This window comes from Tenrec ecaudatus, chromosome 13, assembly GCF_050624435.1.
Source record: "Tenrec ecaudatus isolate mTenEca1 chromosome 13, mTenEca1.hap1, whole genome shotgun sequence".
Classification (NCBI taxonomy): domain Eukaryota; kingdom Metazoa; phylum Chordata; class Mammalia; order Afrosoricida; family Tenrecidae; genus Tenrec; species Tenrec ecaudatus.
In genome coordinates this window covers 103,165,115-103,181,767 of record NC_134542.1, presented here as the reverse complement: position 1 = coordinate 103,181,767, position 16,653 = coordinate 103,165,115, and the positions used below count along the sequence as shown (strand labels likewise).

The window sequence follows — 16,653 nt, the reverse complement described above, 5'->3', positions numbered from 1 at the left end:
ACTATCAGCTAGCTTTGTGCTTATTAAATTCCAGGAATACTGTTATAATGCTGTCTTCTATTTTTTTTCCTGTAGATTTAAAGGAGGGAAGATACCTATTCAGTATGACACAGAGCTGTGACTTGAATAGTTTAAGCAGTCTCATTCGCCTATGATCTCATCCTCCTCCCTGATCTATATAATACCTGCACATCTTCAGTACCACCTTTTAGCGTACCTCTTAGATCTGTCATAATACTTGATGGCCGGCCCATTCATTCTTAACAGCTGTACTCATCCTGTAGATATGTACAGTAATAATTTTACTGATCTGCTCAGTCATTGTAATGTTTACTTTTTACTTCAAGGTTTTTGAGGACTACCTGGACAACTCATAGCAACCCTATAGGGATAGAGTGGAATTGCCCCCCGTTGTTTCTGAGATTTCAAATCTTGAGTCAACAGCTTCATCTTTCTCTGGTGCAGCAGCTGCTGGGTTCAAACTGCTGGTTAGCAGCTCAGCTATGCCACCAGGGCACTTCCCTGGGTGGGACAAATGGTTCAAAACTGGGCTACAAACCGAAAGCCCATCCAAAATGCCTGTAAGAGGAAAGGTCTGGTAGTGTACTTCCCAAAGATCATTTCCAATGAAAATTCCATATAATAAAGTTCTACTCTAAAAACTCAAGGGATTGCTATGAGTCAAATTTTACTAAATGCCGACTGGTGGGAAGAGAAGGGGGACAGTTTTATAATTTCCTGTGGGCAGAGTTCTTATTTGTTGCATTTAAACTCCCCAAGCCCATGGTTAAGCATACCTGAGTGGTTATTCTAGAATTAGTATGTTACTTCTCTTCTGTTCAAAACCCCTCCATGGTTCTCATCAGTTATGAGAGAGCCTGTTTTCAACGTGGAAAGCTCTGACTGGTCAGCTTGTCTGCTTTGATCTCATCCAGGTACAGCGCATGCAGAAGTGCTACATGTATGAAATAGGTCTATTCCCGGTGTGGGGGCCACCTTTGTATATGCTTCTCCCTCTAGAATCAAAGCATCAAGTGTTTATCTCTTTGTTTGACACTCCTTGACTATTGGTCTGGTTAACGAGTGCTTTTCAATTTGAAAAAGTATTTCAGTAACTAAATAGTTCTTGTTGTTTATAGTAAGGATTCTTGTAAAAAGTGAAGAGAGGATGAATTCAGTGACAGTGAATATTAACTGGAAATATAGTCACGAGATAATATTAATACACTCAGTGATCCTGTAGTTGTAGAGTGAAGTAGTTGAAAATATGGAGGCTAGAAAATTTTAGAAACTAGTAAAATTGATTAGTGAGTCTATTTGAGAAATTTCCAGTGTCTGCTTAGCATTTACCACGTGTCAGGAAAATGTCAGACATTTTACATTCATTTTATTCACAAAACTGTTAAAAGTACTGTTACTAGCCTCATTTATGAATGCTGCAACTGTGACTTAATGAAAACATTTTATTTTAGAAACATCTTAGTACCTCAAAGTTTATCTATAGGTATAAAATTGTGTATATTTTAATTATTATTGTATGTAGTTACCTATCATAATTATTAATTTGAGTGAAATGGCTTTACACAAAGCATATACATAAATTGCCAAAGGACTATTTAGTTTTTTACCTGCTTAAATGACAAATAATCAGTATGGCTATCTTCTATAACAAATTCGATATTCAGAAACTTTGTATTTCTAATTTTCCTTAAAACATGTAAATGGGGCTTTGCCTTCAAAGAAGAAAGAAAGCACTGAAATTTTCATGCAGAGTGTGATATAAGCACTAGAATCTCAAAGAGAATCAGATAGACTTATCTGTGCGGGCCGGTGGGGCGGTGGGGCACTGCGGTGCCTCTTGAATTGTATGTGTGCAGTAGGGGAGCAGTGGGAGGGATGATTGGGTGTGGCAGCCTAATAATGGCTGCTCAGGAACTAAGGCAGGTGAGACAGAAGTTCACTCAAAGTTGTAAATTGTTTGGCTTTCACTATATCCTTCAGTAATCCTTTTCCCTACTTGGTTTAGTTGATTTTCAGCTTCAAAACAGGGAAAAGACACAGTCACATATAAACATGTCTTCTATACCCATGTCATAAACATAGGAATTTTATTACTTCATGTGTTTGTAGCTATGAATTACCATATATACTTGAATGTAAGCCAACCAACTTATCAGCCGAGGCACCTAATTTTCCCACAAAAACTGCATAAAAAATTACTGATAAACTTGGCTTATACACAAGTACATATGGTATATGATTTTGTGTTTATAATACTATTGCATCAGTAGGAGTAAATTAATCTCAGGAAGTCCTTTAGCTTGATCCTATGGTGCAAGAAAAACATTAATTAAAATCTGTTAGTGGGAGACTATATTTTGCAAACAGTCATAAGCATTTCTGGGAACTGGCTTTCTATATCAAGACAGTGTGTAACCTAAATTTAAAAAAAAAGTAAGAGACTGCTGTTCTTGAGCCAAAATTCTACAGAGAAAAAGTAGTCACTCAGGACTGTGGACTACCATAGGCTTTGAGCCAGAAGGTGATGCAGTAAGTAATTCTGCAACCTTGTAGGTTTTGTACCCTATCTGCTGTGCTCCTGCAGTGCTGGGCAAGGGTGCTTGTATGCAGAAGGAGGTAGTCAGAAAAAAGAAAACGTTCACTGAAATCTGAAGTCTAGTTTAAAGGAAAATGTGATTTTGTGCTAGCAGTACCACTGGGCTAATCAAGGATCAACTTTTTCGGTTATTCTTATAGAGGTATTAAGTTGTTATCTGCTTAGTGCTTTGTAAAAGAAAATTGTAGTTTTACTTTATTAATTTGGATTTTTTAAAAGTTCCTTTTTAAAATACAGTAAATGGACTCACCATTTTGCACCCAGCAAGATTCATTATTTTGGTATACAATTTTGTGAGCTTTCAGATAGCAGAACAATTCCACCACCACCCCACGCCCACACCCAATTTCTTCTTCCTGCTGATGGATAGTCAGCTCTACATCCCACCTGCTTCCAGCAAATACTTATCTGTTTTTTATTTTCATAATTTTTGTGTTTTTCAGAATGTCTCAAATGCACAAGTCTATAGCCTTTTTAACCTATTCCTCCACCCTCCACCCCCCGATTAGCATATACTTAATTTGAATTCAAAGGAAATGTTTTAAAATATAAAAATTATAACGGTCTTTTAAGTTACTAGCTGGGAAATCTTCTAGTACCCTTAGGAACGGTGTTGAGAACTCTTAGATCACACTGTGTTGGGAATTATAAAAGATATATATAGAAAAATGGGTTTGAGCACTGTTATTATGTAAAGAATCTGGGAATCAGCAGACTTAGATTTTATTAAAAATAACATTTATTTTTAAAAATGAAAAATAACATCTAATTTTATAAATTTTTAAAAATTTTGTAATTTTTTATTGAGAATGAAATACTATATATTAATTGAACTATTAACTGTCAAGATACGCAGTTTTTAAAATACCGACAGTCCTGAAAAATTGTGCAAACATGTCGAAGCATTACTGCCACATTTAGAGAAATGACAGGTATAAGTATATGTAAGGGCAGCAGTAATTGGCAAAAGCTAAGGAACATTTTCACGAGACAGTCAGAAATACCTAGAAAGTAGGGGTGAAGGCCGGCCAGGCATCAGGAGACATTTAGTATATAATGGTAAACCATTTGAGTCCATTCACAAGAGTATAGAAACACAATTAGGATTGGGAATTGCTATCATGCAAGAAAGCAGGATTTAGAATGGCTATTTCAATTAAAACTATAAAGATGATTTCTTCTCACTAATTCTTAAGGTCCACGTCTGTTCCTATATAACTTTATACTCCCCATCTCATCCATTCTGACTCCCATAGCCACCCTATAGGACAGGGTAGAACTATCACAATGGCTTTCTAAGACTAATTGTTAAAAGAGTAAAAATGCTACATCTTTCTCCTGTGGAACAGCTGGTTGTTTTGAACTTTGGACCTGGTGATTAGCAGCCCAACACAACCCACTGTGCCACCAGGGCTCCTTCTGTGCCTATGCAATAGACTCTAAAAGATAAATTATATGACGGGGATATTATATTTTTTAAAAGACTCAAATTCTCTAAAAATATCAAAGGATATAAAATGTTATTTATTAGGGTATTTTGAAAACTAGAAAAAAAAGGAATTCACTCATGTGACTTAAAGAAAATATTGATAAAGTGTATCTGGTACAGCTCTGTGGTTGAGAGTCTGAATTGTTCACATGACTGCTGCTGCTTCACATCCTAGCTCTGGCATTTTCCAGCCATCAGATTCTGCCCTCAGTTTTGTCACCCGGAAGATGGGTTTTAATAGGGTAATTGTGTGGTTTAAATTAATATCTAAAAACTGAGAGCCTCCTATAGGATAATATATTCTATGTTCCCCTAATGAAAAGCTTCCCCATCTTATACAAGTGATTATTGAAAACCAAATGAAAAAAATTCATGTAACAGAAATTTATGGATTAAAAGCATTCTGCCAAATACACAATCTTCTGAAATAGATTTTTAAAAGGAAAAAAAACTAACCCCAAATACTAACACTCCCCTCTCCCTTGATTTTCACTTTGTAGAGTGGTGAAACCAGAACAATCTCTCACTTTCATTATACCACCTGGCCAGATTTTGGAGTCCCTGAATCACCAGCTTCATTTCTCAATTTCTTATTTAAAGTGAGAGAATCTGGCTCCTTGAGACCTGAGCATGGACCTGTGGTGGTTCACTGCAGTGCTGGTATTGGGCGGTCTGGCACATTTTCCTTAGTAGACACCTGTCTTATTTTGGTAAGTACAAATTGTGAATTCATTTTCATCTCATCGATTATTTATTTATTTCTCCTGGCAGAAGTAAGTTCTGATGTCAGTATTTCAAACTAAACTTGTGTTTTCTTTTGGAAAATAATAATACTTTTATTTCCACCCTTTCAACTCTCATGCAAATGCTGTGTAGGGTTACTATGAGTCAGAGTCAACATGATCGTGGTGGGAGCGCTTTTTCTGGTGACTGTGGAGATGTGTCCAAGATAATTCCAGCTCTTTCCAAGACGATTTTTTTAAACACGTAACTTGATATGTAGTGCTCAATCCCTTTCTCTTCAGAAAAGTACTTGCCTTGGTTTCCTTATTTATAAACTAGAGATAGAGTTGTTTTAAGAAGTAATGAGTTAATGTTTTAGAACATGTCCTAGGATGTGGTAGCACTCAGTAGATGTAGGTATTATTATTACCCTCAGATTCATATCTATGCCTCCTTTCAGTGTGTTGTTTATTTACCAGCCCATTCACAGCGACAGCAGTAATACTTCTTTTTAAAGAAGCCCAGTTTTCCATGGAAACCAAGTGGTATCTATTGACCTTAATTCATCTGCCAACTTTTTTCTTGTTTTTCCCCTTTTATTATTACATTGAAGTTATCTATGATTCCTTCTGCTTCAATTTCCATATCATCTAGCCCTTCAATATTCTCTGTAGTATTATTTATGTCCCTGTTTTTGTTTTAAGATTATCAATAATCTGGGCTTTTATAGACTGGTTTCCTAAACCCAGGCTTTACAGCCTTATGCTCCCTTGCCTTCATCTGTTGGTCTCTGTCTACACCACAAGAGCTCCTTGTTCTTGTGAAACTTAGCCATATATCATTGCACTCTTGGAGCATTCCTTTTTTGCTTTTTCTTTTGGCCTTTACCTATTTGAATCACAAGTACACGTAAAGCAGATTTTTAAAAAATCCCCTCCATCAAGCCAATTCTGACTCCAGACGACCCTCTAGATTAATGTAGAGCTCCCCTGTGGGTTTTTCTTCAACTATAAATCTCTATGGAAGTAGGAAGTCTCATTTCTCTCTTCAGAAGTTAGTGGTTTTAAACTGCTGGCCTTGCAGTTCCTCTGTAAAGCATGTATTACTAAAAAACTTAGAGAAACATACATTGGAATGCCAGAATCATAAGATATTAATCATTACTGAGAAAGGGAAGATTGGTGCCCCTATCCCACCCCTAATAACTTCTTTAGTGCTGTTGTTTTTTTTAAAGATAGATTTAGAAGAAAAACGTTTGAGAAAGTTTTCGAAAAATACATCCATAAGGAGATTTCAAACCATCGGACACTTGAGCGCTAAAATGTGCATTCTCACTGTTTTATGAGCAGGAGAGGTCTTCTGTGTAAAGACCATGACCCTGAAAGCTCTGGGGCAGAATGGTTAAGGACTTATCTGGCTAACTGAAAGGTCAGCAGTCTCTCTGCTGAGCTCACCAACATTCTGTGAGAGGAAAGTCCTGCTGATCTACTCCCTTAAAAGTCTAGAGATCCTCGCTGAAGACAAATGGGTGCATAAGCAAATGTGGTGAAGAAAGCTGATGGTGCCCGGCTATCAAAAGAGATAGTGTCTGGGGTCTTAAAGGCTTGAAGGTGAACAAGCGGCCATCTAGCTCAGAAGCAAAAAAGCCCGCATGAAAGAAGCACACCGGCCAGTGCGATCACGAGGTGCCAAGGGACCAGGTATAAGGCATCATGCAAAAAAAAGATATAAGTGTGTGTATGTATGTGTATATGTATATATGTATGTGTTTATATGTATATATATATACCATATTAAATGAAGGGGGAAGTGCAGAGTGGAGACCCAAGGCCCAAGTGTCGGCCAATGGAGATCCCCTCATAGAGGGGTTTGAGAGGAGATGGGTTAATTAGGGTGTGAGGTAGTACCGATGAAGAACACAGCTTTCCCCCAGATCCTGGATGCTTCCTCCCCCCAACTACCATGATCCGAATTCTACCTTGCAGGGCTGGATAGGACAGAGGCTGTACATTGGTACATATGAGGGCTGGAGGTACAGGGAATCCAGGGTGGATGATACCTTCAGGACCAAGGGTGTGAGGGACGATGCTGGGAGAGTGGAGGGTGAGTGGGTTGGAAAGGGGGAACTGATCCAAATGCCTTGAGAATGACTGGGGCAGGGGATGTATGGATGTGCTTTATACAATTGATGTATGTATATGTATGAACTGTGATAAGAATTGTATGAGCCCCAATAAATTGTTTAAAAAAAAAAAGTCTAGAGATCCTATGTAGCATTTCTACCCCGTCGTAAAGAAGTCGAATCCACAGCTATGGCAACAGGGTCATCAGCAAATTCAGGGAGCAAACACGCGGCACTGCTTCCTTTTGGCCTGGGAAAGTGCTTCATGCTTGTTCTTCTGTATAACCAACAACCTGGACACAATTGCCCTCAGGTGAAATTATGGCAAACCCATCTATGTCTGTGTTCTTATAGAAGCACATCACAGGACTGTCTTCCACAGAGCCTCTGGATTGCACCAACTGGGTTGCTCACAGTTTGTGTCACCCCTGATTATTGTTGGGTTGCTGTCGAGTTGATTCTGATTCATACCCCATGTGACATGAGTAAAACTGCTCCTAAGGGTTTGTTTGTTTTAACATTTTATTGTGACTTGCATGGTTTACAATTCAACACTTTTCCAGTTCCGTGATTCACACACGTCTAACATTTATTGCAATCCGTACTTCCTCTGTTAGTTTCCATTTCTCATTTCACAGTCCTTTTCTGCTGCGTGAACTTGTCCTTGGGTAACTGCTGCCCTTTCCCTCTCCATCTCACTGTCATTGAGTCAGTTCCATCTCAGAGCAGAACTGTCCTTGTGATTTCCACGACAGTAAATCTTTATGGGAGTAGAAAACTTCCTTTTTTCTCTCATGGATGGCTGGTGGTTTCAAACTGTGATTTCCAGTCCATTGTGTAACCTACTACCCTGCCAGGGCTCCTCTGGACCTTCCTAATGATACTGTTCCCATTATAAAGCTATCAGTTGCTGGACAGAAAATTGAGCCACAAGTGTGAATTAAGTTCCCTATCTGGAGAGTGCCTAACAGCCATGGTCTCTTAAGTACTGCACAAGTCTTTATCCAACCTGTAGGTCTAATCTTTTTAAGATTTTGAGTTTTGTTGGTAGTGATAGCCAGGTAAGCACCATCTAGTTCTACTGGCCTCCAGGCCATGGAGATGGAGGTTTAAATGACACATTAGTCTTGTGCACTAATTGTTCCTTTTGATTTACTCTATTCAGAAAAACATCAGCTGCACTTAGATGGCCTATGACATGCTTTTAAGATCGCAGCTACTTCTTAAAGTAGCATGTAAGACATTTTTCACGGTGGCCTGTATCATGCTTTGCTGTTCCTTGAGATTAGAGTCCTGAGCCCCACCCCAGCAACTCTTTCCTCAAAGTAACACACACATTTTAAGGAGGCTTTCTGCTCCTGTAAAGGTTTACAGTCTTGGAAACCCACAGGAACAGTTCTGTGTTCAGTAGGATCACTATGTTTTAGAATCGGCCCAGTGGGCGTGAGTTTTGAGTTTGGGTATTGATCAGTTGCGTGATTTTCTTGGTGTAGAGCATTTTACATGTTTCATTTCTCTGAAGAAAGGTAGGCATTAGCAACCGAATCTTGTCACAGCTACTATATTACTTGACCGTTCTGGTTGTTACGCTGTTTATCATTCAAAAATTGGATTACTACATTGAAGTGAACTTTTAACATTTAAAAATTCTAGTGTCTATTAATCGTAGATATCGAAGCTGGACTACATGTTTATGCTTGCTAGGAATGGATTGAGTCAAATAGCAAAGACCCTACCCTTAACACCTACTATTTTTTTCTTAGCAGATAGGGAAGTTATTTGTTTGATGTCACACCAGGTCTATAGTCCTTAGCTGCTATAGTAGCTCAGTAGTTTCTTGAAGGAGCTAGCCTTGCTCTTTATTCTTTGGCATCTTTATGTAGTTGCAAGATACCCAGACACCATGTCTGTAGTGTAGGTAGGACAAAGGGGTAAGGGCGGTGGTCATGAGAGTTTGCTCCTGTTAAGGTTTTGTTTTAGAGAAAAAGAAAACTAGTTGTAGCAGACTTGGCCAGCACTGATTTGATTTGTTTTGTTTGATCAGTTACTGTCCAAATGAACAAGTTAATGAATTGATTTGGCATCAGTTGTGAGTCAGCCAAAGAATCAAAAACCCTCTATTGTCCAAAGTTTTCAGCCATATTTGGCCCACCATCCCCATTTTTTTTGGGGGGGAGTTACTCAGTATCCCCTAGCAATTAAAACCTTTTGTGCTGTAGCCTCTAATCCAGGCTAAAGTGTAGGGCTCTACTGTAGATAGAGGTCGCTGTGAATTGGAATCGACTCGTAGGCAGCGAGCGTGGTGTATGCTTTTCTCGCAGTCCCTGTGGATGGTTCCAGCGGGCTGGTAAGACCCACTTTAGGAAACCCTACTCTATGGATGGTTGTGCACCATTCCTGCTGCAGTGTTTTTCATGAAAAGCACAATGACTAACAGAAATCTTAGCAATTCTGTTTAATGAACTTCTGCAACAAGGTTTTCATTATGTTCATTTTTCTTGCAGATGGAAAAAGGAAATGATATTAATATTAAACAAATGCTACTGAATATGAGAAAATATCGAATGGGACTTATTCAGACACCAGATCAACTCAGATTCTCATACATGGCTATAATAGAAGGAGCAAAGTTTATAAAGGGAGACTCAAATATACAGGTAAACCTTTTAGAAAAATGTACCTGTGTGTTACAGTTAAATGTAGTTGGCATCATGTCTATACTTCAGCCAAGCATTTCTCTTATCCTTTCCTTTCAGAAATATATTTACATTAATGTGACCAATCTAGCCAGTTATCTTAAAATGTAATATTTTGGATCACTTCTTAATATATACTTCAGACTCTTATTAAATTATTAATGTGAGGATTTACATATGTAATTCTTAAAATGAAGTAGAAATTTGGGGTACTTTTGTTCCATTAAAAGCTTGATTTGGGATTATAGACAGTATAATTTATATGTACTTTATAACACAGAACAACTTGAGTACTATACCAGTCAATAAAGTTTCAGTTAAATGTTTTGTTTGGTAGTTTTATTTCATGAAAATATTTGTATTCAATATTTGGAGAAGCTAGGTATAAGAACTGATTATGAGAAATCTATTATGTACTATGTACTAATAAAATGTGAAATAGAAATAAGAATAGATATTGTTACCCAACCCCACTCCCCTTTAGGAATCTCTTTATGTTTTTAAAGATATGAATATTGTTTATTACCTCAGTAATTTATATGATTAATAGTCAATTAGAATATTATGAATAAGCCATTTATCACAAATCTTGTGTCATGGCGGATCTAAGTGTTGTGTAGAGTATAGGGCTTCTGTAAGTCTGAACCATCTCGATGGCACCTAATAAGAACTTTTCACATGCGTCTGAGGCAATTGAAGATGCCTTAGTCAGTGCACTTTAGTCCTCTGCTAGCCTTTCTTTTCAACACTTTAAAGAGACATTGTGAAGCAGACTTACCCATTTCAACGCATCGTTTGATTTCTTGACTGTTGCTTTCATGAACACTGGTTGTAGGTCCAAACAAGACGAAATCCTTGACAGCGTCAATCTTTTCTCCGTTTATCATGTTGTTACCTACTGGTCCAGTTGTGAGGATTCTCCCCTCCCCCTTTTATATTGAATTGTAATCTATGCTCAAGGCTGCAATATTTCATCTTCATCAGCAAGTGTTTCAACTTCTTCTCACTTTTAGCAAGCAGAGTGTGTCATATACATATCGAAGCTTGTTCGTAAGCCTTCCTCTGATCCTGATGCCACTTTGTTTTTCATATAGTCCAGCCTGTTGGGTTTTCTGATCAACTCTTTTACTTCATTTCTGACATTTGCCTTAGCTACTCTGTTCAAGAGCAAGTGTCAGTCTCTTCTGACATTCATTTTGTTCTATATTTCCTCTCTTTATTTTTCCCAACACTTTTATTGGCAAGCAAATTATATGTCTTATACTTCAGTAGTTCAATCATCCAGTCATATCAAGGAGAATTGTCCAGTCATCCCTGCATCAGTTTTAGAAGACCCACCTTCCATGGTTAATTCGTCACAATCCATTCCAGTGCTCTGTCCCCATCTTTCCTCTCTCTGTCTCTCTCTTTTAAATATAATTTTTTTGGACCTCTTTCAGCTCTTAAAACAATCCATACATTCCTCTCTTTTTAATAACCTTTTGCTTTCTTCATGTATGATGACCTCAATGTCATCCCACAGCTGCTATTAGTGTTCAATGGATCAAATCTATTCATGAGATGTTTCCAATACTCTGGTCATTTTGGCTCTCGTGGACTTGTTTTAATTTTCACCTAAAACCTGAACTTGCATGGTCTCTTCCACAGATGGCCCATGACCTCACGTTAGCTGCTGATCTTGAGCTGCTGCTTCATCTCTTTCCACAATTATAGTCAATTTCTTTTCTCTATGTTCCACCTTTTGCGTTGTTGAATAAAGCCATTGGCAATGAAGCAAAATCCTATCAAGTAATCTCCAGTTTCGTTTTTTTTCACCGAGGCCATATTTTCCAGCTACCGTTGTTTCCCCTCTTAGGAGCACTAGTGGCGTAGTGGTTGTGCACTGCGCTGCTGCTAACCACGAGGTGAACAGTTCAAAACTACCACCTGCTACTTGGGAAAAAGATGAATGCTACTTTATACTCCTGTAAAACGTTAAAGTCTTGGAAATGCATAGGGGCAGTTATCCACTTGCCTATAAAATCAATATGAGTTCAAATCAACTCTTTTGAAATGAATTTGGCTTTGTTTTGGTTCTTTCCTCTTCCAGCTTTCAAATTCCATTCAATTATCAATGCATCTTAATTGCATTTTTTATCTGTTTTAGACCAAAGAAGTTGGTTGAATTCTTGTTTCTTTATCTCTAGCTTTCGTAGTTGGTGCATGATATTTGAATATTAGTTATATTTTCTGGTATGCATGTAGAGATTATTTTATCACAGGACAGCAGGGTACTTCAAAGTAGATTTTGAAATGTCCATATTGAGGATGAATGTGACCAGCATAGTAAGCCATATGATTGTCTGATTCAAAATGCCCATTATCAGTCTATTTCAGCTCACTAATGCCTATAGTATTGATCTTTATGCATTGCACTTCACTTAAAAAAAATCATTGAGGGCTTGTACAACTCTCAGCACAGTCCATACATAACATACATCCATTGTTTCAATCACATTTCTTGCCCTCATCATTCTCAAAACATTTGCTTTCTACTTGAGCCCTTGGTATCAGCTCCTCATTTTCCTCCTCTCCCTCCCTCCCCACTCCCCTGCCTCATGAACCCTTGATAATTTATAAATTATTATTTTGTTGTATCTTAACGCTGCTCAATAGTTCCCTTCACCCACTTTTCTGTTGTCCATCCCCCAGGGAGGAGGTTATATGTAGATCCTTGTAATCGGTTCCCCCTTCTACCCCTCCTTCCCTCCACCCTCCTTATATCTCCACTCTCACCGCTGGTCCTGAAGGGTTCATCTGTTCTGGATTCCCTGTGTTTCCAGTTCCTATCCGTACCAGTGTACATCCTCTGGTCTAGCCAGATTTGTAAGGTAGAATTGGGATCATATAGTGGGGTGGGGGGGAAGGAAGTAGAGGAAAGTTTTATGTTTCATCATTGCTACACTGCACCCTGATTGGCTCATCTCCTCCCTGCGACCCTTCTGTAAGAGGATGTCCAGTTGCCTACAGATGGGCTTTGGGTCCCCATTCCACACTACCTCTCATTCTCCATGATAGGACTTTCTGTTTTTTGATGCCTAATACCTGATCTCGTTGACACCTTGTGATCGCATAGGCTGGTGTGTTTCTTCCATGTGGGCTTTGTTTTCTGAGCCTTTAAGATCCCAGATGCTATATGTTTTGATCACTGGGCACCATCAGTTTTCTTCCCCACATTTGCTTATGTACACATTTGTCTTCAGCGATCATGTCGGGAAAATGAGCATCATGGTGCATTCCACATCATTTTTGACAACTTCTAATTTTCCTAGGTTCATGTTTTTTATATTTCAGGCTACAGTTATTAATAGAAGTTTGCAGCTGTTGCCTAAGCTTTACTCCATCTTTGTCACTATGATTGACTCTACTTTGAGAAGAAAGCTCTTTCTCAGTCATATTTTGAGTGCTTTCCAACCTAAAGGGCTCATTTTCCAGCATTCTGTTTGACAGTGTTTCTCTGCTATTCATAAGGTTGTCAGTGGCTAATTTCTCAGAAGTGGACAGACAGCCTATTCCTTTTTCGTAGTCTGTTCTTAGTCTGCAATTTCTCCTGAAACCTGTTCACTTTGGGTGACTCTGCTGGTATTTGAAATAACCAGTGACAAAATTTCCAGCATCGCAGCAAAGTGCAAGGTACCACAGTTAAGACAAACTGCCAGATAGGTCAGTGCCATTTGTTAGTAAGAATGCTGAGTAAGAAACTCCCACAAAATATTTTCTACTCCCACTTTCCACTTTACAAGTCAAGCTTTTGTAGAAAATTATATTTTCTTGGGGTTTCTTTGCCATTCAACACTTGCTTGAGAGTAGCAAAAGGTTAGCTCAAATAATTTAAGACTAGTAAAATTTCTCATTTCATTTCAGTGAGCATTTACTATTTTAAAGATTGATGGTTTTTGCTTGTTTTCTTTCTCTGTAGCTTTAGAATATTTACCTTGAGGATCTTATGTTATAATGATAGTTTTTAGATGTACATATACTCTGCAATATTTTATTATTTGGCTCGGGATATTTTTTCTCTCTCTGAATTTATGTAGTACTGTTTTCCCACCAGACTCTTTCAACCTTAGTGTCAATGATACTAAGGCCTTTTTGACCTGTGTTCTAAGTAGGACACTGGAAAGGTCTTTCTAGTGCTGATTGTTAGAAAAACTGCATAACACTAATGTAATTTCTCTTGTGATTTCTTCAGTCTTGGGAATTTTTCATTATTAAAGAGTTACAAGTTCATGTTGGCTGTAAAGAATTTCCAATAACATGGAAGTATATAATATACAAAATGAAAGTCCCCTTAACTCACCCACTCTCAAATTTGTAACTATTTTGGCTTATATGTGTTCTTTAAACACTGTTTGTATTGGTTTGCTTGACTTACATAAATGAAGTAATTAATCTTCCAAGTTTCATGCACTGTGCCACTCTGCATTGTTCATACATTGCAGAAAATTTTTATTTTTCTCTTCCTAGAACTGTACTGTAATGACATATGCCATTGAATATTTGAAATGTGGTTAGTTTGAATTGCTCTGTCTTTAAAATGTTAACCACAGATTGGATTTTCAAGACTTAATATAAAAATAATATGTTTTCTCAATTAAAAAGCATATTGTATGTTCAAGTGGTAATGGTTTATGGATTTAATTAAGTAAACTATGAACCTAATAACCTTCTCAATCTTTTATACAAGCTTTGTTTTCATAATTGGATAAAGCTTTATGTACTTTTTTGGCGAATAATATTTAGCATATGTGGATATAAAGTGACTTTAAAATACGTGAAGACAAAAATTAACTCTGTAGTAAAATATAACTCAGAATTATAAAGTTTGTATTCATTTAAAGAAAACTTCCACAATGACTTTGATCTATCCAGATACATGTAAATAATTTATTATCTCTCTAATACCATCTGCTTGTCTTTATATCTTTCATGGTGTAAGGAGGGCAGATAAAAAAATCTAATAGCTTCAAGTCAATTCTGATACACATAGTGACCCTTGAGGACAGGGTAGGACTGCCCCTGTCAATTTCTAAGATGATAACTCTTTTGAAACATTTTTATTAGTTCGGATTTAATACATATAACATTTCATAGTCTAGTCATATCAACAAGTAGAATTGTACAATCAGTTTAGTAGCAAACCCTGTTTTTATCCCACAGAGCATCTGATGGTTTCACATTGCTGACCTTGAGGTTAGCAGCCCAATGCAGAAACGCCACACCACCAGTGCTTCTGTAGCTGCTATTACTACATATTTATGAGTAAACAGCTAGTTTCAGTGGTGACCGTAAACTTCCCAATAAAGTAAATAAGTTATGGCAATGTAGAGCTCTCTCTGTAGCTTGGAGCTTGATACTTCTAATAAAATCTTAAACATAAATGATAAACTTTTTACAAATCACAGTCGGCCCCAAGTTTAATGATACTTTTACTGTTCTTTGATAAACTTCCTTCAGTGACAGGAATAGTATAAAATACTAAGCAGTATATAGGCCATAGCTCACAGCAATGTGTAACACCAGGGGGGATATAACTCAACATGAGTAAGATACAAGAAAGGCTGACTACAAGCCATTATCTGGATGATACTACTCAGGGCTCAAATGTTTCAGTATATTAACTTTGTCAGGAGACACGACACAACAACATTTGTTTTTAAATTGACTACCATAAATTAGTTCTCTTTAATTCCCCGAACCCTTTTTTTCATTGCTGAATGCTTTTTTGTGGGCAGATTTTGAATTGTTTACAGGTTTTGGGAAATGATCCATTAAAACTTAGTTTTTGGCATCATAGTTCCTATTGACATTGTTTTGTCCAATAATGGCAAGTTTAATAAGAGTGAAATCTTTAAAAGTTGATCCAACATAAGTTCTGGTGATAAATTAAGAATTTTTTTTAGATAATTTCTTAAACTATTTTGTGTCTAAAATTCTTGAGCTTTTCTGAGAATGCACAGGTAATTATAACGTGGTAGTCAAATCAGTTCATCTGGCTTTTTAATTTATTAGTTACATAGGATATAATGTTACCTGCATTTTCTTTACTATCAAAATGCTATTTAGAAAATTTCAACCCAATGAAGAAAGAAAACAGTCATCTTAAGTGAAACATAAGTGCCCTGTATTAGTTTACTTCACTGTTGGCAAAATATTTCTCATAGACGTGGTTTGTATCCTTCCAAATTCTTGCTCACAGAGTGTTTGTATTCCATTGCTTTTTAACCTACTACCCAGCCTTAGGAGCCATGGTGATATAACAGGTTAAGCATAGAGCCACTAATCACAAGGTCATTGGTTCAGACCTATAAGCTACCCTACAGGAAAAAGTAGAGACTCAGAAACTCTGTAGGACAACAGCAATGGGTTTGTTGTTTTTGTGCACTTTGCAACCTTACTTGGAGTTAATTAGGGCCAAACGCTACAAATTCTCCATCTTCCAGCCCAAATACACTAACCTGTACTATACACTCTCTTCCACTGACCATATAACTGATTTTAGGATTCACTGTTTTGTGATTAAAATATCAGAAAGCATTAATTATGCAATTTAATAAATTAATCTAAATACTAGGAGAGGTGGAATGAGGTCGAACACCTTTTTTTTTTTACTCTTCATTTATTTTAGTCATCCATGCATGATAATAACAACATAGAAAGTAACAAATCCACAGTATAAATATATTTTGGGGGGATTAAAAACAAATCTAAATATGTAAACATTGATTTTAATAGTCTCAGTTTGCATCCAAAAAAGGTAAGGAATTATTTATTAGATCGAAGATTTCTTGCTTTCATGATAGATTTTGAGCTACTTGAAAAGGAGGTCCCCCTGACTGTATGAGGGTGTTTGAGCCAAGATCAACGTGATAGGTCATCATTGGCTCTCATTCCCATGTCTGCTGTTGTCATTGGCTGCAGAATTAGTTGTGTGTGGGACAGCGATCTCCAGTGCCTTCTCCTTCGC

General features: G+C 37.4%; 1 protein-coding gene across 2 annotated transcripts in view; it reads left to right on the top strand.

The window, feature by feature from the left end:
- The window catches only part of PTPN2 (protein tyrosine phosphatase non-receptor type 2), a 103,486-nt gene that overhangs the window by 70,518 nt on the left and 16,315 nt on the right, over positions 1 to 16,653 (top strand). For both annotated transcript variants that reach the window (XM_075529885.1, XM_075529884.1), the window contains exons 6-7: positions 4,607 to 4,816; positions 9,456 to 9,608. In XM_075529885.1, the coding sequence (XP_075386000.1) occupies positions 4,607 to 4,816; positions 9,456 to 9,608 (363 nt within the window). The remainder of the gene's footprint in view (positions 1 to 4,606; positions 4,817 to 9,455; positions 9,609 to 16,653) is intronic.